Below are 21,887 nucleotides of genomic sequence, written 5' to 3' on the forward strand. Positions count from 1 at the left end.
AGATTTAAGAGGAGCATAGATTAAGCAGTATTTGTTTTATTTGTATACAATATTCAGTATAAATGATGCCATTTGATGCATTGCTCCGGAGTTATTTTACAGCTGATTAACATGTGTGGTCCCTTGGCAGGTCATAATTGAAAGTTCACATTGTTATAAAACATCACTGAAAAAATAAAAGCTATAATAAACATAACACAGTGACACAGAGTAGCACATCACACACACACACACACACACACACACACACACACACACACACACACACACACACACACACACACACACTATTCAGGTTTAACACAGTGATATCAGACAGTATTGACTGTCTTTCGGCAGATTTTTTAGCTTGTTTTAAAAGCTGCTGATAAAGTTACAGTTCTTCATGTCATCTTGCAGAGCATTCCACTGAGTCATGGCATTCACAGAGAAAGCTGATAAGAGAAGCAGATAAACTTTACTCATTCAGTAGATGTGTAAACAGCTGTCTAGTGTCAATCCCTGCACATACATCAATCATCCAATACAATGAAGCCCAAAAATCCAACTGAAGTGAAAATTGAGCAAAACATTTTTATTTATTTATTTTTTTTTGAGTGGAAGGGGACTTTAAGTGGAAGTGCAAAATAGGCGTCAAGTATCAAAGCAAAAAGTAAATGGGGCTTATTCATAGGTTTATAGATCCTTTACTGTATTACTGGATGATTATCATTGATGCATAACATATCAGTAGCATTTCCATGTTGCAGTTGGTGGAGCAGGAGCTAATTTAGACTATGTATTACGGTGTTGGGTAGTGTCAGCTTTTTCAGTGAATCATATTTGATCATTTGATTATATCTTTCTGTGATGTAACAAGTAAATGAACGTCTATGAAAAATATTGACTTCAACAGCGGAATATTTGTGAAAATGTTGAGGACTTGAAGCAAAAACAGCATAAAATGGAAAAACTAAGTAAAGTTCAAGTAACTTAAAATTGTACAGTACAATTGCACATTGATTAAATTTACTTATTTTGTACCACTGGGTGATTATAAAGCCCTATACAATAACCAAAAGTAAATTGACAAAGACACTTAGATAATAGAGAATTCATCGATGAGAGTGACTGTAGTCAGTCACTGTCTAGACTTGACAGATAAAACCCCACATGTTAAAGCCCAACAAGCACCTATGAACAGTGCAGGGCTGTGTACTTTTGTACTATTGTTGTATATGCTTTATTTAATTAAAGACATAAAAACATATCTCTACAATAACTGTACAAAACTATTGATTAAACAAATTTAAAGTGCAAAAAACAGGCAAAGATGGCCATGAGTTTATTTAGCTGTGTTGTTCTGAGAGCCACCTGTAGCTGTCAGTAAGACACTGTGCCTGAGAAATTAAGCGAAGAAGAAGTCACGTGATTCTTGCGGAAGTGTTGGCTTGACAACGGCTGTAATCGTGCTGGAGGTAGGATTATCAACAATTACATTCAGAGATAGTGTTTTTGATTTTTGTTCATATGCGACCATAGAAATATAATGTAGTTTTACGTTATCAGCATTAGTGAACGTATTTGAAAAAGTAGATCGCTAAATGAAAGCTACCGTTACTTTAGCTTGGCCTATGTTTTGCCGTTTAGCTAACTAATTACGTGCAAGGCTAAACCTGGCTAGCATTACCTCCAGCTCTACCTTGCTGTTATAAATTACGGGCTCCGATTTCTATTCCAAATCTGTTAAGTTACACCAATGACTCAGTAACTTTACGCGGGGCTTAAAGACGGTCCTATGTTTTGTTCCTGATGTCACCGTTTCCGACACAGACTGACGTGTGTCTGATGATGCGGACTAAATTTAAAATGAGATCTTACTACCTTCTGTGGTGCCGATTCGCCTGAATACGACCTCTGTGCATTTGATAATGCTAAAGTTCAAAATAAGCTCATGCCTCGGCCTTGCCAGAACTCAATCTCTCTCAATTTACAACAGGACTCCTGAGTCAGAGCGCCATTCATTATAACTGAAAAATACCCAGCAGCCTTAGCAGCTATCTTGATGACCCCACGGTGTCACATTTCTAAAATCTTTGGCTTCTCCTTTTGCAGTCACGGGTATTCAGTACACTCCCTGTAATGCCAAAAACAAATCCATGTCAGATAAAATCTGTGTTAAATGCAATAAACAAATCTACTGATTTACCTTTCAGCGAGCAATCAGAAGACAAAATGCCAGAAGTCAAGTCGGTATTCCGAGAAGTTCTGCCTAAACAAGGTTTGTACCACAGCCGCTGTTTGGACGGCAGCAGTCACAAACAAAAGATTGTTTGTGGGGCTCGATACAACATGTGAACTGTTTAGAAATGTGCAGAAGCTCGCAAAATTAGTCAGTGGGTGTGCTGTGCTGTGTACTCCCTCTTTACAGTCTCTTTTACACCATTGTCATTGTTACTGTACCAGCAGTTATATAATATGGCTCAGTACCATAGCTGTTTGACAGTATATCAATGCTGTTAGAAGTGCAATGCGTATTAATGTGTAAAAGCTGCTTAGGGGCAGAGCACCAGATGTTTGAAATATCCAGATGTTTGATGCGTTGGTGAAAACTGACCACCAGTGCAACAGGGATTTGAAAAAAAAACAAAAAAACACAGTGGTGAGCAATTGCATTGAGAGCTTAAAGATGTAACACTTGGGACACCCTTCCAATCCTAGGGGGCTGCAGGCTACCAGAACAGCAATATTATACTGCAGATGTTCCTACAATCACATTACTTATTTGTAGGTAGAATATTCTTCACTGCTAGTGTGCAAGAGGCATTTGTAAAATACAGACACAACCCAGCCAAGTCTTTTTTATTCCCATCATCTCTGCATTTATAACAAGATTAGTTTATCAAATCTGAGAATTCATCTTGGAGCTGTTGTTTTTTCACAACATCCACAGGGCAGCTATCCATGGAAGATGTCCCAACCATGATTCTGTGTAAGCCAAAGCTGCTCCCACTCAAATCGGTCACCCTGGAGAAGCTGGAGAAGATGCAGATGGAGGCTCAAGAGGCTGTCAAACAGCAGGAACTGGCTGGGAGGGAGCAGCTGCAGTAGGCGCCCAATGAAGGCTTCATGGAAGATTCGTTGCAGCAGGACAAGTCAAACTGGCTAAAAATTCCTTCCGATGGGGTGGCACAAACCCAGTGACTTCAAGAAGCAGAAAGGCAAAAGAAGTGGCGTGGTTGTGGGCACATGAGCTAAAACAGTCGACTCATAAGTCTTGCTGTTAACTAGTCATTGATGATTGATGTACGCTTGTCAGTAGTATGGATTAGATCTCTTGCCTGCCAATGTTTCCTGTATGGTCGGCCACTAAGACTTTGAATTTTTTTATTTGTGTCATTGCACTTGTAATTTGGCTGTAATGCGTACAGGAAAATGGCTGTCAACATCTTGCAAGCTGTCAACATCTTGCAAGTAAATGAAGGCAAATTAATGTGTCAGGTGACAGACTTAAGTTGGATGGAGTGACATGTAGTCAGCACTGAATTTTAATATTGTGACATTGAGAAAAACAGTCTTGGATTATTTTATAGTGATTTAATGAACAAACAAGGAGCAATACGTGGTACATTGAAACACCAGTATCCCCCCAGATATAAAAATAAACACTCTAAACACCATTTTGCGAAGTTACCCGACTGGTATTTGTTTTTGCACTGTACTCATGTCTTGACACCTTCAATAATGACATCTTTGTGTAATTTAAAGGGTAAAAAGAAAGTCAAGCACAGCATAGAAACAGCAGCTAGTTAGGGAGCCAGTATTGCATTTTTACCAACATGCTCCCCTTTATTTATTTATTTTTTAATACCCCTTTATAAAGCTCTTGACACAAACCAGTCACCTCTGTACAAACACTGCTTTCTAGAAAACACAAAAGGAGTGGCAGTGAAATCAAGCAAATACTGTACAAAACAACATGGAATGACTGACACTGAGAGGTGTGGCACTTTAAGGGTTAGCTTATGTAAATGTTTATATTGAGACACCTTGGAGAAAGTGATCTACTTCAGTTTCAATCAAAAGTGCAGTTCTGCTTGTTTTTTTTTTTTTTATATACCTCACCTCAATTTCAGTTATGTACATTCTTATAACTGTTCAAAGGGAAAGAAAATGTACCCAACTATTTTGAAAAATATGCAAGTAAAAAAGTAGCTTTATCCTCTTCTTTTCAGGACATCTGGCACATAAAAAGCGCTCCTCAGTAGCTTTCAATTTTGATAACACCACCATCTCCCTCGCTGACGAATCTCTTCCGGCCCCTGACGAGAGACACAACACATCAGCAAACTAATTAAAAAACAAACAACCAAAAAGCAAAGAAACACATCTCCCTCAGAAGAAGCATGAGGTGTGTGAAAGTGCGTTGTGTACACTTACCGACAGGGACAAAGGTCTCTTAACTTCACATCAATGATTCCCATGCTGAAGCTTTTATCAACAGTCTGCTCTAGGATGAAGTACGCACGAGGGACATCAATGTTGATTTCAGCAATGTCCATATAAACTCTTTCATACCCCTATGCAGGAAAAAAAGAACATTTTATATGAAATGGCATCTTGGAAAAGTTTGCAAACCAATGATGAAAAAAATTGTGACGTGCAGTGCACAATTCAAACACCAGGTGGCACCGTACCCTTTTCATTTGGTCCACAGTGATGACAGAGGAACTGGATAGGGACTTGAGTAGCTGCAAAACCATTTTGAACGTTTTCTCTCCTTTGGACTCGAGCACCATCACTATAGCCTGAGGACAGACATATTCACAGCTTTGTATCAATACACAAAACCTAGAAGCAGTGAAAACACACGTCTAAATGTATCTACTTATTTCAGATGAGACCGAGCTGGGACATTCTGCTCCAAACTAAAGCAAAGGGTTTACCTCATAGACAAACTCGTGGTGGAAATGTGGAACCTCGAGATCCTTCAGGCATCTCTCAGCCTCCTTGCTGTCTCCAGACAGGATGTACTCCTTCAGCAGCAGGTTCATCTGACAGGAAAGGAAATCGCTGTTAATAACCTTTGGTAGATTTTTCTCTGACAGTCACAGAGAGTTGTTGACATAAACACTGCAAAATTATGTTCATGTTATATCGTTTGTATCGTCAGTTTTCTTTTTAGAAAAAAGCAGGTGAACTGTTTTCATTAAAGCCATGACCAATTATGATTTTAGTGAACCAACTTTGCCGTCACATCTCTTTACCTCTTTAATGAGCTGTGTCACAGGTCTCTGGCCCCCGCCTGACCCCCACTGGTTGTCAATGCGTAGGCCACCCAGATTCATCTTCAGCAGCACTGCTGCCCGATCTAGTGCTGCCCTGGAAGATTAAAAAATAAATTAATTGAAAGGTTTGTGTGTTGTCACTGTCCCTTCTCCCCTTTTCCATGACTTGCAAGTGATCACACGGCACCTCCTCTAATATGCCAGTAAGTCCAGTGTTGCACATATTTGTTACACCAGTTTTATGGATATTCTACTGTATTAACTGAAAGTGGAATTAGTCTTATATGCAGACTAAAATTACTTAAACATATCTTAATTCTGTTATCTTTACCTTCCATAGTACATTTCTATTCCTGTTTACATGCATGGTCACCAAACTCAAACACAGGTTAAGGTGTCCTGCTCTTTCTTACCTTCTTACCTATGCTATATTTAATTATATGACTATTACAGATATGACAAAGCTCTTGTGTGATATTGTTGACTGAATACCCTCTGATCTTCAGCAGTCGATCTCACTTGTAAACACTCACAGCCTGATATTATCTTTTAAGACCTGAACGATAATATCATCAAACAGGAAGATGAAACCACAAAACAAACAAACATACCTTGCATATTCACAGTCAACTCTGCCTTTGTAGCCCTCGATGTAGCTCTTTGACAGTATTTGGTCACTAACAGCACGTGCAATGAACTGGCCCACCAACTGAAAAATAAACACAAAAGAGGAAAAAAATCTTAACAACCACAAACAAAATGCAAAGCACAATGTCAAACAGATATACCACATATTGATAGAAACGTGTATTCTCAGACATGATATTCTAATCAGAACAGGGAAGTCAACCAAGGATGAAGCCAAACGTTAAGGACCTCATGTTCATGAATGACTCACAGTCAAAACACAGAACTTCTTTCTGTGCAGGAGCATTTGAGGAATGCTGTAAGGGATGAACAGTTTTTTCAGAAAGCCACTGGCATTTTTATAGATTTTTGGCGTTTTATTTGCTTTCACCTGGGAATTATTTTGTTTTTTCTATATGGAAACGACAGACCAAAGCCATTTCTATAGAGCGATGTTAAGGCTGTTGTTTTTTGTTTTGTTTCTTTAAATTCTATTACAGTTAGACCCAATTTCCTTCTGCAGCAAAAATGGTTGAATGAGAATACATAAAATTAAATCAACCACTCCTTTTTGAAAGTCCGAGTATATTCGCAAGAGGAACAAACAGCAAATCAAGTGAACTACCAAAGACCTGCAACAATGCTTTTACACCTAACAAAATTCTTTATGTTTGAAGAACTGGATGCCTGACAGCAACACCGACATTACAGATGACTGACAGTGGCCTCAGTGGCACGTGTCTGTGTGTGTGTGTGTATGTGTGTGTGTTTGTTTACAGTAGTGAGAAGAGCACATGATTCAGGGAAACAAAAAGAGCTTGCATTGCTCTTCTTGCCTCCACAAAGCCTGCGCTCATCACTCGTCATTGTTCCTGTTCAGACGAAAGGCAGCTCCGTCTCATCGCACTGTGGCAGAGGCCAGACTGGCCGGCACATGAGGAGAAAGAGAGGAGTGTGCAGTCTGTGTGAGTGTCTGTGTGTTTCAGAAAGTCAGAAAAGAGTGAAAGGCGTACAGCGAGACAGTGCAGAGTCATAATGCGCCATTAAATCCACAGAGAACTGTGAGAGTGGGGCAGAAATGACCAGGACGCCTAAATGAGACAGTGAGAGGAGGGGTGTGGGGGAGGAGACCAATAACCCTTTGAGCGTCCTTCGCTGAGCTTGCATTTTGCCAGCACAGAGAGACAATGGCCAGAGATCTCATGTCTGTGCAGGCTGAAAAGGAGAGAGCTCAAATATACACACACCACACACTAGCTCTCTCCCACACATCAACATGTCAAACCACACTGTTGTTCCATTGTGCTCCACCACAGACTGATTGAAATTCAAACAGAATGCCTCATTTGTTTGCAGGTATGAGTCCGTTCTACTGGTCTGTTGAAATATCCAAGATGTCACAAAAAATTAAAGCTGTTACAATAAACTTTTCAGTTTTTGTTTATTCTGGTGGCACTTGTGGACAAAGGCTGTATGAGTACCACTGTTATAGGTGTACACCCACCCACCAGGAACTGTGGTGGGCTTTTAAGTCAATTGTAAATAGCAGCTAGACCATATAATTACAATGTCACATGATGCACACTGTTTCCTATAAGCAAACATTGTGAAAGAAGCAGCTGAAAGAAGCAGTGGTTACATTTTCTGGTGAAATTATTTGTAGCACTGCCAGAGTTTGATCCATTTGGAAAGACTATAAGAGCCGAACGATTAAACCATTTTATTTCCATTTAAGTTAGCGAAGGGCTAAAACAGAAGTTAGCTAGCTTGGCTGCGGGAAGCCTCTGCTGCAAATCCTCTATAGGCAGAACAATGCAGAAGCTATGTAGAAGATCTGCGTAATATTATATCCCAGAAATCAAACTGTTATATCCAGATTCTCCCTAATACATCCATGGTGTTCTAGCAGGCTCACCTGCGGGGCTCCAGGTGTATCCAGGACCAGGTCCGGCAGCTCCTGGAGTAGTTTGTCGAAGGAGCTTTCCATGTCGCCACAGGACAGAATGGACCCACACAGGTCTGCCAGCAGCCTGGAGGTGAGCTCCCGCTGGCTGGCTTTGGCCTCCAGGGCCAGCGACACAGCCAACGAGGGAACCTCACTCTTCATGGGGCCCAGGTTCAGTTCTGCAAGCAGCTCCTGAATGTGGAGAGAGACGTTAACTTGGAACGAGCTTTAAGGTTGTGCTCAGTGGCAACTGTTGTTATTTTCAGAGCACTAGTTCACTGACAGGTTGTTTCCTGTACACTTACCGCTACTTCATTTGTGTCTGCGTGTTCGAAGTACTCTTGCACTATGGGGGTGACAGTCTTCTCAAAGTCCCTCTCATCCAGCGGAGGAACCACAGTTTCATACACACAGTTTTCCTGCGAAACACACATCACATTCCAGGTCTCAGACAACACACACATTATAACCTAAACTTGAGGAATATTAACAGCAGGGTTGTGCATGGGATTCCTTTCGATTTTACAAGTGATCATGCTACATATACAATATCAACACCATGGTCAGTACCTGAGCTTCGTCATAGTTGGGGTCTTTCTCGTCTACTTGCTCTGGTTCATAAACTTCGCCAGATCGGCCCCACACACCTTTCCCTCCAGCCCCACCTGCAGACAGAGGTCAGTGACGATGTTAGACATGAAATCTGATATCATAATAGGGGATATGGTAAAAAGCAAAGCCATGAGGAGTATCATATTCAAAAGACTCACTGACAAACATATAGTGGTTAACAAGTTTTGTAAAAAAAAGAAAAAAGAAGAAGAAGAAGAAGAAGTGTTCATAATTGAATATGGAAAGGAAGTTAAGTAGCATGAGGAGATTAAAGAGCTTGAGGATCTCTCAACATGTTGTCCCTGAAATATGACGCCTGAAAAACAACTTCACAGCATTATCAATAAGAAGGTGGAGTGGCAAGTGCTCCAATGGGAGCACTTCATTTCTTAAAATACGTAGACACCGAAACTTAATTGAATTTAATCTCAAGTGTTTTTGTAACAAGGAATTTAGGGTCTCCACCATGTCCACTATAAAATTTAACTGGTTCCAGACAAATCCTAGACAAATTTACTGAATTCACTCGCTAAGAGCATGACCAGCCTCATGCTGTGAGGGAGTCAGTGCCATTCCAGTTATTTTGCTTTCCTGAGCTCCAAACATAATCTGATATCCAGATTATTTTCAAAAGCACATGATATATTCATCACAGGCCATGTTGAGTCAAGTCTCACAAATTCATTTTCAAGAAGACAAAAGTGTTAAAACTGTCATTTGGAAAAATCGCCAACCAGTGGGCCTTTAACTTCACACAGAGTAAGCAGACAGGTGCTGAAATGGATCAGAACCACACAATGGATATCCACAGGTGATGCTCCACTTACTGTAGGATGTCTGCATCCAAATGAACGGCTCAACCAACCACCATCTTACGCACTCTTCTCACACGGCACGTCTCTCAGTTACAGTTCATAACACAAGTTAGAGAAGTATTTGTCCACTGATCAACAAAGATAACACTACAGTCGTTGCAATAACATTACTAATGTCATATGGATCATTATCAGTGAGTATAAGCTATACTAATTCCCAAGATAAATTCTTCAACCCCACAACCAAACATGCTGTGATATAATCCCCCTATTTGGAGAGGTGACGCCTTTGTACATGTTACACAAACAAACATCTGCTGCGTCTGAGGTCAGCACCAACAGATTGCAGACAGTTTAAGAAGCCCAGGACCAAGCAGCTTGTGTCACATGCTTTGAAACCTCCATTAGTCCCACCCAGTATGTGGCAGATGACATGCCACTATATTTAGCGCTGTGCGAACATGTCCCACTTAAGTGAACATGGTCCGCACTACTTTGCTCTAACCAAAGGTTCTGTGCATCCACTGCATTCGTCTTTTAGAACTGCAATGCATGAACTTTTAATGCAGCAGAACTCAGAGCTCAAATAACAGGGCTCCAGTGGCGTGGCACTTCTGTTACGTAACCAGAAAAACAGACTGACACTGTGCCGAGAGAAACTACACTTGCTCCAGTTCAGCTGCCTATGGGAAGAGCAAAGTGGCTGAACTGCGATGCAGTCTGCTGGGACATGCATGTAGTCGCTGTGTGCTTACATCACTGAATGAGGTTTCGCTGTGAGAGACAACAGAAGATGTAGATACTTTTCTAATCTACTTATATGTGTGTGATGTGTTGTAGTGACTTATTAGATACAGTTAAGGACAAGGAGACAGCAGGGCAGAGTAGTTATCTTTGGTTTGATATATAAATTGGATAAGGAACCGCAGTGAGCCATTATGCAACAACACCACACATAATCAGTTAGTATATATCTATGCTTGTCACTGTGCCCTGGCACACAAGATCGTCTCACTTCAGTGATACAAAAACAAATCAAACTGACACACAGGACTAACAAATGCTGCACTGACTGTATTAACTTTTAACTCTACATAATTTTCCCTCACAATAACAGCAAGCAGCCTCTGTAGACACTAATGACAGTCCAAAGGGAGAAATATGCTCGCCCCATCCACTGCATTAGCACAAAAGCAACTTTGGTATACTGTACACAAATGTTGCCGAGATTACTGTCTAGCCTCAAATGGAAATTTACAGAAAAGCTCGGCTGGCCAGATGGCAAGACAAAAAAAAAGGGCGCTTTTAAGTGGACGTGACCTGCTCAAGATCAACTAGCCATTTGTGTACATGTCAATTGGTTTATGGCTCCTAAAAGGAAAGCCACCAGGTGATGATAGCAGCAGGTCACAGTGAAGAAGGCTTTCCCTTTGTAGCTCTGAAACAGCAGGGGCTCTTTGATTTGAACTTTTATTCACCTGTGTCAACCACAGGCAAATGGTTATCCTGTGAAACTAAGACATTTGGTATCACACTGTGCATGACAACGTAACATTATCATACTCCCATCTTCAGAAACAAATGCTTAAATTATGAAATATTTCATCTTACCCTTCTTTGGCAGACCTCTTCCCTTGCCCAGTCGAGACTTTCTGTCCAGCAGCTTGCTCTTGGGGCTAGTGGGTGCCACCGTGGTTCCTCTGACTGCATCCCCGTTATCACTGAGAGAGTCTCCCCTGCCAGAGTCCCTGGAGGAATTCTTTCTCAGCCTCCGCTTGGCCTTCGCCTTGAGACGCGCTTCGTGGATACTGTTGCTGGATGAGGACACCCAGTTGCCATTGATCTCATTGTTGATGTTTTTGTTGTTGATAACTGATCCACCATTGTCTTCTTCTCCAGATGCAAAGGAGTCACTCAGGTCCTCGGCCTCTGTTGCATTACAAGCGGAAAAACAGGGGAGAGTTTAGGAGTAAGAAGCTATTGTGTGCAAGACAGATCAGAGAGCCTACAGTTGATACATACATTATTATGTGTTTATGTGCAAATACAATGAACTTGGGGAAAGATGTTTTTTGCCAGATTATGTTACTATAGACAATAGCTGTTTGAGGTCGGCCACAATATGTAGGTTGAGCAGCAGACTGAAATCGATGGCAAATTCAACAACCCCAAACACTGCAGGCAGTGCAAGATATAAGCAATCAACCACTTCCGCATGAAAAAGTCCCAATGCCCCACATCAGACACAGCTGATGGAGCATCAACCCTCGGTGACTGGCTCACACTTACCGACGGGGTTCGCGTTCAGCCAGGCCGCGCAGTCAGTTGCCATGTTTTACAACAGAGGAGATTTTGCAGCGTGCAAAAACGATAATTTTCCAAATGATACCTGCAATGTTGAAAAGGAAACAGAAATGTAATACGCAGACGTGCTTTAATAACAAGCCCGGACATGCTGCACAGCCACAGGCTCCCCTCCCCCTTCTCATTCAAAGTCACTCTGTTGGTAAACAATGGCTAACGCTGCGCTAGCTTGACTGTTTACTGTCAGAGGTAATAGCTGCGTCAAAAGACCAAACTGCAGAGCCGCTAACTGCACCGTTAAACAACAACTACTACATACATACTCTGAAAACCTGCAGTTTACTGCTCGTTAGAGATTATTATGCATCGCTCATTCGCCTTTTATCTGTTATTAAGGACCAAAAGTCAGTAAAATATTTAATCTAAACTGCAGTCCGCTCGCACAGTGAATATCTTTAAGGTACTTCGACAAAAATCATTAAATCCTTAACGCTGGGATGGAAAATATGCATTTCTTTCGCTTTATCGACTAAATAACTCACAGTGAAATCACTGGCCGTCTGTTGTGTCCGAGCTTCAAACTCTGAACACGGATCCTGTTGTTTTTGTTTTATCTACCCAGCAACGCAGGCGCGTAGGTGTGCGTTTTCCTCATGTGATTGGCTGTTGGGGTGTGGGCTTTTAAATACAACGGGCCAATGAAAATCCAACACGGGATTTTCTTCTCGCATGTTCTGTGTGGTCTGTGCGGCTGGTAGGGTGCTGCCCCTACCTGTGATGCGGGAGAACAGCACCTCTCTGGCCTGTACATCACGTCAGCCTGTGCAGAACTAGAACTGACTCAACTAAATAAACAACTGGCTCTTTACATGCACCAGAAGTTGAGCTCAATAGGCATTTATTCCCCTGTATTTATTTACTTTTGTATTAATTCATCTATTTATTTTCTTTTAAATTAATCAATGAATTCCTTGATTAATTTTAGATTTTATTTCTGGATTAATTTTATATGGCCTTTTGTGCCAAAGTTGAAGGTTTCATTTTAGTACTGCAACTGGCCACAAAAACTGGAGGCAAAGGCCGAACAACAGCCTGGTGACCAGATCCATAATACATTCATGATAAAGACACTTAAAAAGAAAATACTGAAAAAAGTTGGTAGAAGTAATAAGGGGGGAAATACAATGTGGAAAATTATAAAGATATTAAAATAAATAAATATGTTAAATAAAATTGAAAACAGGCCAAGTAAAACATAGATATCAATTCATGTCACATTTAATATATCTATTATTGTCTCCATTATTGTTAATATTATCGTGGTGCATCTATTGGCATAATAATTTATTTAATGACCATTTAATTATTTCTCTGTTTATTTTTCATTCTGGCAGTTTCAGCTCTTGATATCACCTACAACATTCTGGTTAATTCATGATGATGGTGATGATGATATTGATTAAAATGACTGATTAACTGATTGCTCTCCTGGCCAAAGCATGTTAATCATCCTGAACAGGAAGTTCACTTAATATAATGTTGTATGAACCTCCTATGTTACTTAGCTACAAAATACATGACAGTGAAACATTTATTTTTATTTATTCATTTATTTTTACAAAAAAAAATCCCAACAATTTGGGACAGGATAAATGTTATATATCCAAACCAAGTTTAACAAATGCATGTATCTGATTTACTTTTTGCACCTGGATGTTTATTTGCCTCGACACTTGGTGGAGCCCTTTTACAACTCTTGCTCTCAAGTCATGGTGCAGAAAAGCGATGGATGGATGGTGTACTGTACCCTGTCCATGGGTTGTTTTCATGACTGTACTACATTACACCACATAGTATATGCCACATGTTTGACATAATATTCTTTTGAAAAACAAAGTACCCTTTGAAACAACTTTAAAATCTTTATTCAAGTTTTGCTGCATCAAAAAACTTATGAAAATAAAATAAAAGGACTATTGTTGAAGTCACAGTATTCACAGTATACAAAAACAAGTTCTGTCTTAATAATCCTTTTGAACAAGTCACTGTTACATGAAACATTGCATGTTAAGTTAAACATGTGGTCCGGTTTAAGGTCTTCAAAATTTAAGGCATCGCATATGTTGGTAAATATGACTTTGATTGTCTTATGAATTAAATCCAACATAAAATGCAAACATTTTTTGCATAGTTGCATCATTATTAATCCAAATGATGTACATCTTAACCTGACAAACATACTGTAGTGCTCTTATTGGCACAAGATTAAAGAAAAACAGCAAGTGCCTTTAAAGCCCCAAGTATAAATAAAAATGTAAATGTTGTGTTCTGAGTTATACACCAAAATCTGTTAAACAAATACAACAAACCTGAGAATCAGTCTCAGTTCTTTAACTGAGTAAAAACATTCCTTAGCACATATTTCAAGTCATTTTGCAGCTTTAAATGTATTATTCTTGTTAGGACAAGTATAATTGATTTAAACTCAGCTAATGGACAGACAAAAGCACATACTGATAAAGTTTGGCTTCTCAATACTTGGAAATAATTGTAAATACATTCCAATTCCAAAAACATAAACAAATACATGTTATCACACACAATCCAGTTAACTAAATTGTAAGAAAATTTAAAAACCAAAAAATTAAATTAAATATGTTAGCTTGGCTATACATAACGCTGCCGGTCTGTACAAGAGCAACTATGGCTAAGGTTGTCCGTTAAAGACATCCAAGAATCCCTTCTACCAAAATATCAAAACCAGTACAACTGTTTATATTCACTAGCTTCCATGTGTCACATAACTGTAGCCATGCACCAACATCACATATACATGACTCTCTCCTCTGTTGTTCGCTCTACAGGTCAAGCTGCTGTCACTGTGCAGCTGAAGGTTCAGCAAGGGTCCCCAACAGACTCTCCTCTGCCAGCTGGGACAGGTACTTCTGTGGACAAATGGAAGAAAGGAATAAGATATATATATATATATATATATATATGTATATATTTGTGTGTGTGTGTGTGTGTGTGTGTGTGTGTGTGCGTGCGTGTGTGTGTGTGTGAGAGAGAGAGTGTGTGTATATGAAATTGTATGTGAGCTATGATTTGACTGCATGAAAAGCATTTTTTGTTAACACAAGGTAATATTTTTCAGATCCAGATCTCTATAACAATGCCACCAACACATCCACCTCAAGAATATTAAAGGATTTTTAAGATGATAATTAACATCCAAGATGATTATTATGTGACACATTGTAATTAACAAATGATTTAATAATGAATCGATATCAGCAGCTAAGAACTATCAGCTTCAGTCAGAAAATTGTCAGCATTAAGTTCAGAGAGTCATGTTGGTAAAATTGTGCCACTTTAGTTGACTCAAATACTGTATATGAGAATGGAAGCCTCTCACAGTCGGGGGTTGTCTTTCTTTCTTCCATATCTTTTTATTTAGTACAGCAGTTACCGTACTGAGACACTGTGCTGAAGTTAGACTATACAGATGAAAGTAGATCTGCGGTCAAAAAAGAATAAAACTAATAAAAAATATTAACCACACACCCATCTACACACACACAGCAACCCACACACACATACACACATATACACGTACAGCTTTGACAGACAGCACAACTGTTTAAAACAGGTTTTTTCTTCCTGGAATGTAATCCATGTTAGGGAATTGCTGCTCCTCCGCCTTGCCTCAGCTGTGCTGTCGGGGACGAGAGAAATGCAAGACGACTTGGCACTGAATGGTCAATAATGAGAAACCTAATACAGTTGCAAGTTTACATGCAAAGCCTATATTTGTGTGTGTATGTATATGTATGTGTGAGTGTGTTCGTATACATTTTTGCTTTTGTCTGAGTTTGTTTTTTACCATCTGATCACATTCCTGTGTTTTTGACTGATCTGTTGATTATTTCAATTAACTGCTTAGTCCACTGGAGCCCAAAAGTTTTTTTTTAGTGGGCCAGATGAAACGTGACATGGGCAGGGGCAAACGAATCAAGAAAATGAATTTACAATTAGGGATCCTAGATATTTAAAGAGCATTATTACATCATTATTAGCATTATAAAAATTTTAAAAATGAACAGCATAAACAGATATTTAGATTATGGCTTAAATTGTCCTCTAGAAGGCCAACTCTGGCCATCGAGCCCCACTACAGGCAGCTTAGTTCATAAAATATCTAAAAATGTCAAAATGTCATTTAAATTCATTGAAATCATAAAGATGTGATAAAAAACATAAACAGTGGGTTTTTGGTGTATTCCTTCAAACGACAAGAATTTTTATAAACTATCAAAATGAATATTAATAATATAGGTATATATAAATTGTTTTTTTGTACTTTTTTTGCATACTGCCAAATTACAATCTAGCAGGAAAAAAGTTTAAATACAAAATGTAAAACAACTAAACAACCAAAATGTACCAAGAGCAGGTGTGCTTTGTGAATAAAAGTCAGTTTAATGTTTGTACACTAAATTGACCCTCATGTAGTTAACAAAAAGGTCGTAAAGTTTCACGGTATTTTGGGGTCCTGTTTAGAAAAAAACGTGATCTCCCATATCAGATGAACATAAGAAGAAAGGCAGAGAAAATCATGTATGATCTCTATGACGACATTACTCAAACCAGCAACAGGTGGTGTATAAAATGTTTCTACCAGACCACAATGACCGTGGACCACACCAGTAGTATAGTGAAGCATGTAGGCTAGCATCAAAGCAAACGCACAGGCAGACATGTTGTACGTGTACGTACAGTACACACTGCCCTTAGTGAGGGTTAGCGTAATCATATAATTAGGAATTCAGGGAGGGAAGAATACAAAAAAGAAGGAAATGTATAATTCCATTTTGTCATTTGAATTCATCATCATCAACATCAGCTGAAAACTGTGTGTGTTACGGTGCAGTGTCTACCTGTAGGTTCCTGTAGTGGACAGTGCTGCGGCAGTGGGTGGTCTTTGCAGTGTCTTCATTGGTATAGAACAGTCCGCACAGTTTACAGTAGAAGCCGGTCCGCGGCACGATGAACTCAACTCCTATTAGACAGTGAACATAATGATTAGAACTAAGCCCAACAAATCAGCATCCGACAGATGAAGGTTCTCAGATTTTGAGGCAGTACTTGAGGCAGTACTGCAATCCAGTGAATTACAAGCTACACATGAAAATAATGAAGCATTTGTAAATTAATCTAAATTCTAAAAGTAAAAATATTTATTCGATAAATTAATCTATGTGCTGTATAAATTTGTTTTACTACTTATTTACATTTTTCTCAATTTCAATATTTTCTTTCAACAATGACAGAAACCAAACAATGCCTTCATCACAATGCCTCCATGACAAATACTGTAACCTCTACAGGTGCACCCCTCACTGCACTAACAAAAGTGTTTTAAACCAAAGAAAAATATATCAGAATGAGAAAAGGGACAACATAAATCACTGACAAAAATTCAAACAAATTCAATTTTGTACACAAAAACATTTAGAAATGATGAATACATGAAATGTAATCTCCACTTAAAAATGGTCTAAAATCACCACAATTTAATTTTCTTCTATGCATAATGAATAATAAAGGATGGGACACTGTTCTTCCACTTTATTTTCCACTGCATTTTAATACAACTGCAATTTGATAACACAAAATTGCAAAAAGTGCATGTTATTCTAGTTCAAATGAATACAAGGGTACACAACAACAAGAATCCGGCTTTTAGTGTTCTCATTCCAGAATGTAAAAAAAATAACTAAATGGCAACAACAACAACCAGATGAGTCATCAATCTTATATTAGCCTCAGCCATGCTATCAATGGATACAGAGCCTTCTGGACACAGACAAACACACACACACACACACACACACACACACACACACACACACACACACACACATTTTGCAGGCATCATACAACAGAAATAGCCACACTCTCGTGTCTGCACCGTGGTCTAATGTTGTTATAGTGCACCACAGCTTATGTCAGTCTCCATGCAGCAGGTCCAACACCAGCCATGTGCTCAGCCGTGTCATTCTAGCCCTAATGACAATATAAATACTCATCTCCCAGGGGAACATTTCACAACCTGCTCATCGAAATAGGTCAGCAAGTGGCAAAGCAATTCCAGTCAATTAGAGTGCTAATGCAACAGGTTGTCAGTGCACTTATTAATGGTGTGCATGACAACACTTTATCTTTAGGACTAAGATCGCAGGCTCAAGACTCCATGAACCTGTATCTGTGGCGACGATTAAATATAGACCAGTTCAAGGGCTCATGGACAGGTTATTATCCAGCCAGAGAAATCTGATAGTTTCATCATTAGTTTTAATCATTATTGTTGCAGTTGAATATTTACCTGAAATATCAACCTGAAATTTGCTGTCAAAATGAGAATTATATGAACTATATCTGAGATCCTAAATCTTGATTTATTCTCAGTGCATTGTAAAACATTTCAAGTTAGTCATAGTGAAAATTATAATTTAGACGCTTACCCAAAGGAATGCTGTGTTCACCGACAGCTTTGTCTTGCTCATGAGATGGCGAGGGGGCCTCAATCTCTGAAAAAGATGCAGAAATTATGAGAAAGGCAGGATAAGCAAAAACTTACTACATATGCCTTCATTGCTTTCATTCTCACAAGATCTATCTAATTCAGCTGAAACTTAAATGAGGCTTCAGTAGTCTGAATAAGTCAGAGTTAGTTAATCTTCCACTCTGTTTGTGTTCAAAATTCACCCTTTGTTTTCTTACTATCCTCCAACATAGCTCAACAAGGGAAACACAGATGATATCTGGTACTATAACGACTGTAAATATGAAATATATCAACTTCCTCTTTGAACTTTAGAATGTCTTTTTGGTAGAAACATAAATAATAGAATTAACAGATTATCAAAATAGCTACACATGTTTTTACAAACGACTAATTGGTTAATAGTCTAATATATCGTATTGGAATAGACCATTAGGATGCTATATATATATATATATATATATATATATATATATCCATCCATCCATTATCTGTACATTATATGTACGCCGCTTAATCCTCTGCAGGGTCGCGGGGATACATATATATATATATATATATATATATATATACACACACACACACACACACACACACACACACACATATATATGATATAAAGAATTGGAAACATTTGCACCTTTTTTAAGACTGTCATCCTTGTGCCGCACCCCATTACTGATTGTTTCTGTGACCTGTCCCACTTCCAGGGTTTTGCTGTCCTTCGATGCACAAATGGTATTTTCCATTGACTCCTCTGATGACCCGCTTTTGGTTGCATTGTCCTCTAAACATGTCTCCTCCAGTGCAGCCTTGAACTCCTCATTTGGGAAATCACTAAGGTTAGGTAATGGTAGCGCAGGAGCCACTGGACACTGAGGTGATTGGAGTTTCTGGTCTTCAGGATTCATTGTAGTCAAAACAGTCTCTGGTTTCACAGTTACAGATGTTTCTGCTTGGTGTCCAACATCCTCACAGAACTTTTCCTGTTTAGACTTCTCGTTAGATGTCTCTTGCAGCTCCGAGGAGGAGGAAGAAGCTGGTACTTTATGCTCCTCAACAACTTCTTCTTCTGAAGACTCTTTGGGGCAAGACACAAACTTTTCCAGCTCAGGAAGATCTGGCTCAATAATGGAATCATCCTCTCCGCCCACTTCATCAACAGTGACCAGTTCCTCCATGTTCTTAGGATACCAACACTCTTCATCAGTGTCGTCTCCACTTTCCCACTCCTTCACCTACAAAATGGTTCAAGAAAAAAGTTATAAATACTATTTTCGAAGTACATTAGCAGTACCCTGCCACTTCAACAGTGAACCTGTGGACTTAAATAAGGACCTGAAGGGGTTTAAATGTATAATAACAATCAAAATGCTTACTTACAGTGTCTCTATCTTGACTACATTTGGTTGCCTCTTTTGGCTTGCTGCTTCGATGAGGTGACACAGACTTTTCTTTTGACTGGCGATCCTGGGAAAAGAAATTACTTAGCAACTAGATGGATACGTAAAGCAGGTATAGAGGAATAATGCACATTTACATGAGTTACTCACAGAGTTGTCAGCAGCATTTTCCCTGTCATGTTTTTCTGCAGTGGTGTGCCTCCGGTTTGTCTTCTTGCTCCTGCCCCTGTCTGGTGACATCTGTCTCTTGTCTTCCAGGGTTCTGCGAAGTGGCTCCTCAGTCATCTCAAACTCTGAATGCCTTGATCTGCTGTGGTAGTCACCACCATCCCTTCTCTTTGACTTTGCATCATGCCTTTGGTATGGAGGTCTGGGCGGCTTGTCAGACTTGTACATCTGTTCCTTCATGTAGAAGTCATCCTCCATGTTCCTGTAAGAGTTGAAGGACATGCCTTGAGGGCTGCCTCGTGGGTGCCAGTCTCTGTTGGCTCTTATCCCTTCACCACCTCCACCTCCACCTCCTCCTCCTCGTTCATCTGCAGATCTTGAGCTAATATGATCCAAGGGTTTCTGGTAACCCTTCCGACGGTCAGCTGCCCGTCCATTAGGCCGATCGTCATCCACGCTGCCCCCGTTTCTCCATGGGTCATCCCTCTCCCTTTCGTCTTCACTTCTCCGTAAATGTGATGACCAATCCCAAGAGCCCCTGCGGGGGCCCATGCCATTGTTGCCTCTCTCTGGACCTCTACATGATGCCCCCTGGGGGCTGTGGGCAGAGCTGCATGATGTAAAACTGGGGCTGTGGGAATGAGGACTTAGAGAGCGGCTGATAGGGCTGCGGGAGCGTGCTCTCTCTGGCATGTAGCTGGAGGGATATGATAGCTAGTTTAGATGGAAACATTTTCTAAAGCAAAAACTTCTGAAATCTAACACTGATTTGTGTACTACAAGAAAATTTTAACTAGTCATGAAACAGTCTCTATTTAATACTGATATCTCGCTATGACCTTTAAAGGCAAATTGGACAATCAATGAGAAGATTGGTTCTTTTTGTGTAATTATTATAGTTATTGTTACTGGCTGTCATTGGGTCGGAGTCCGACTTATCAAGGTTAGATAAGTCATAAAATTAAGACTCTTTTATGGCAGATTGCTGAGGATGAATTGAGGGGTCTTTGGTCTGGTGGTACAGCATGGCATTAAGTTAAGTTGTAATTGTTGCACCATCGTTATATTACAGTTAATTTTACATTGTCACAAATAGATAAATTAACACATCACCTGTAATTAAAAAATAAATACGGTATTAAAAATGCATTTCCTCTTTCTTTCAAAGCAAATGCATATGCAGGCCAGATCAAGATCTTTACCGTAGGAGGTGACAGTGCTTGAACTGTTTCATCCACAGGAGATGCCAGAATCAACAAAAAATAACAGTTCCCTTGGGAAAGCTTTAGGCATTATCATTAGTAATATTTACTCCTCACTGAATTTCCTTTTTGCTTTCCTCAGTTCCTTTTGACCCATAGAACCTGACCACACAAGAAGACGGATTTGAGACTAAAAGGAGAATGAAGAGCTTCTTTACTGTTCATGTTCTTGCATCTCATCCCGCTCCCGCTGACAGCTGATATCCTGGATGATGGACTGAACATCTTTACCTGGTTTCTACACAGAAAAGAAATTCAAGTTTGGTAACTGGTAATTACAGCCTTTAATTGCTGTTTACTTTGATCTGCAGTCGTACCTTGAGTTGAAGCTCCTTGTACCTCTTAGACATTCGTATAAGAAGCTTCTGATTGGTAATCATAGCTGGAGTGAGTTGGTAGTATTGAACCATGGCCTGAGCTGCTTCAACATATGCCATCTCCAGAAATGCCTAATGGGAGAACACAGAGTTGCGGTAAACAATAGTCCCCTTCTGACAGTTATATGGTGTTTCTTTCAGGACATCTGCAAAAACATATTTCACATGTCATATGTCAGACTGGGATGCAGGCAAATCTTTGAAAATCATCATCACAAGTGCTCACATTTCATGACCATAATAAATCACAAGAACCGTTGCTTTAGTCCCTGTAACCAATACCATGATTCTGGTGTGAATGCTTTAAATTTGATAGGGGTGATTTTAATGTTGCAGTTGAGTTTGATAACTGAAACCTGGGAGCCTGAGTGAGCTGTCATGTACTAGTAGTTAAACAGCCAGTAAGTTATGACAACGTACATAATATCACATAACAGCTGCAGCACAGAAAATCTGTTGATAATCACAGAAATGCACACAGATGATTTGGTGATTTGCTTCTTGGCCAATTTCTTTCAAGCCAAATATTCACATGATCATCA

At 39.6% G+C, this 21,887-nt stretch overlaps 3 protein-coding genes and 1 long non-coding RNA gene across 13 annotated transcripts in view; 2 read left to right on the plus strand and 2 right to left on the minus strand.

Annotated features, from left to right (window-relative positions):
• Positions 1 to 1,555: 1,555 nt before the first annotated feature.
• On the plus strand, positions 1,556 to 3,659 carry bbip1 (BBSome interacting protein 1). The gene is made up of 3 exons (XM_037092897.1): positions 1,556 to 2,100; positions 2,196 to 2,260; positions 2,933 to 3,659. The coding sequence occupies exons 1-3, from the start codon at positions 2,045 to 2,047 to the stop codon at positions 3,088 to 3,090; spliced, it is 279 nt and encodes a 92-aa protein (XP_036948792.1). The 5' UTR covers positions 1,556 to 2,044; the 3' UTR covers positions 3,091 to 3,659.
• On the minus strand, positions 3,562 to 12,235 carry pdcd4b (programmed cell death 4b). Its single transcript, XM_037092881.1, has 12 exons — positions 12,113 to 12,235; positions 11,556 to 11,655; positions 10,878 to 11,195; positions 8,410 to 8,504; positions 8,145 to 8,258; positions 7,810 to 8,031; positions 5,879 to 5,976; positions 5,247 to 5,361; positions 4,926 to 5,033; positions 4,677 to 4,787; positions 4,420 to 4,559; positions 3,562 to 4,301 (listed from the first exon to the last, which is right to left on the minus strand). Exons 2-12 carry the CDS (start codon positions 11,596 to 11,598, stop codon positions 4,241 to 4,243), a joined length of 1,425 nt encoding a protein of 474 aa, XP_036948776.1. The 5' UTR covers positions 11,599 to 11,655; positions 12,113 to 12,235; the 3' UTR covers positions 3,562 to 4,240.
• Positions 12,236 to 13,478: 1,243 nt separating this feature from the next.
• The window catches only part of rbm20 (RNA binding motif protein 20), a 52,473-nt gene continuing 44,064 nt past the window's right edge, over positions 13,479 to 21,887 (minus strand). For 9 of the 10 annotated variants that reach the window (XM_037109136.1, XM_037109104.1, XM_037109145.1 and 6 more), the window contains 8 exons: positions 21,286 to 21,417; positions 21,127 to 21,206; positions 19,689 to 20,403; positions 19,519 to 19,605; positions 18,776 to 19,373; positions 18,095 to 18,160; positions 16,508 to 16,629; positions 13,479 to 14,515 (listed from right to left, as the gene is read on the minus strand). In XM_037109136.1, coding sequence (XP_036965031.1) covers positions 14,447 to 14,515; positions 16,508 to 16,629; positions 18,095 to 18,160; positions 18,776 to 19,373; positions 19,519 to 19,605; positions 19,689 to 20,403; positions 21,127 to 21,206; positions 21,286 to 21,417 — 1,869 coding nt within the window. In that variant the 3' untranslated portion in view covers positions 13,479 to 14,446. Of the gene's footprint in view, positions 14,516 to 15,186; positions 15,286 to 16,507; positions 16,630 to 18,094; positions 18,161 to 18,775; positions 19,374 to 19,518; positions 19,606 to 19,688; positions 20,404 to 21,126; positions 21,207 to 21,285; positions 21,418 to 21,887 lie in introns of all 10 variants that reach the window. The other variant, XR_005076841.1, reaches the window with a different exon arrangement.
• Positions 16,651 to 18,983, plus strand: LOC119025534. Its single transcript, XR_005076842.1, has 3 exons — positions 16,651 to 17,698; positions 18,369 to 18,411; positions 18,846 to 18,983. It is a non-coding gene; the product is annotated as an uncharacterized LOC119025534 (long non-coding RNA).

The sequence above is a fragment of the Acanthopagrus latus genome, chromosome 1, assembly GCF_904848185.1.
Source record: "Acanthopagrus latus isolate v.2019 chromosome 1, fAcaLat1.1, whole genome shotgun sequence".
NCBI classification, from domain to species: Eukaryota; Metazoa; Chordata; class Actinopteri; order Spariformes; family Sparidae; genus Acanthopagrus; species Acanthopagrus latus.

What these genes read in the sequence shown, in the direction of transcription:
- pdcd4b (XM_037092881.1), bottom strand. Translation starts at nt 11,598, where the DNA reads ATGGCAACTGACTGCGCGGCCTGGCTGAACGCGAACCCCGTCG. An exon ending in CCAACTATGACGAAGCTCAG is followed by an intron (nt 8,259 to 8,409) that starts GTACTGACCATG and finishes TGTGTTTCGCAG; the next exon opens with GAAAACTGTGTGTATGAAAC. An exon ending in ACCACGAGTTTGTCTATGAG is followed by an intron (nt 4,788 to 4,925) that starts GTAAACCCTTTG and finishes GTCTGTCCTCAG; the next exon opens with GCTATAGTGATGGTGCTCGA.
- bbip1 (XM_037092897.1), top strand. Translation starts at nt 2,045, where the DNA reads ATGACCCCACGGTGTCACATTTCTAAAATCTTTGGCTTCTCCTTTTGC. An exon ending in TTCTCCTTTTGCAGTCACGG is followed by an intron (nt 2,101 to 2,195) that starts GTATTCAGTACA and finishes TTTACCTTTCAG; the next exon opens with CGAGCAATCAGAAGACAAAA. An exon ending in AGAAGTTCTGCCTAAACAAG is followed by an intron (nt 2,261 to 2,932) that starts GTTTGTACCACA and finishes CAACATCCACAG; the next exon opens with GGCAGCTATCCATGGAAGAT.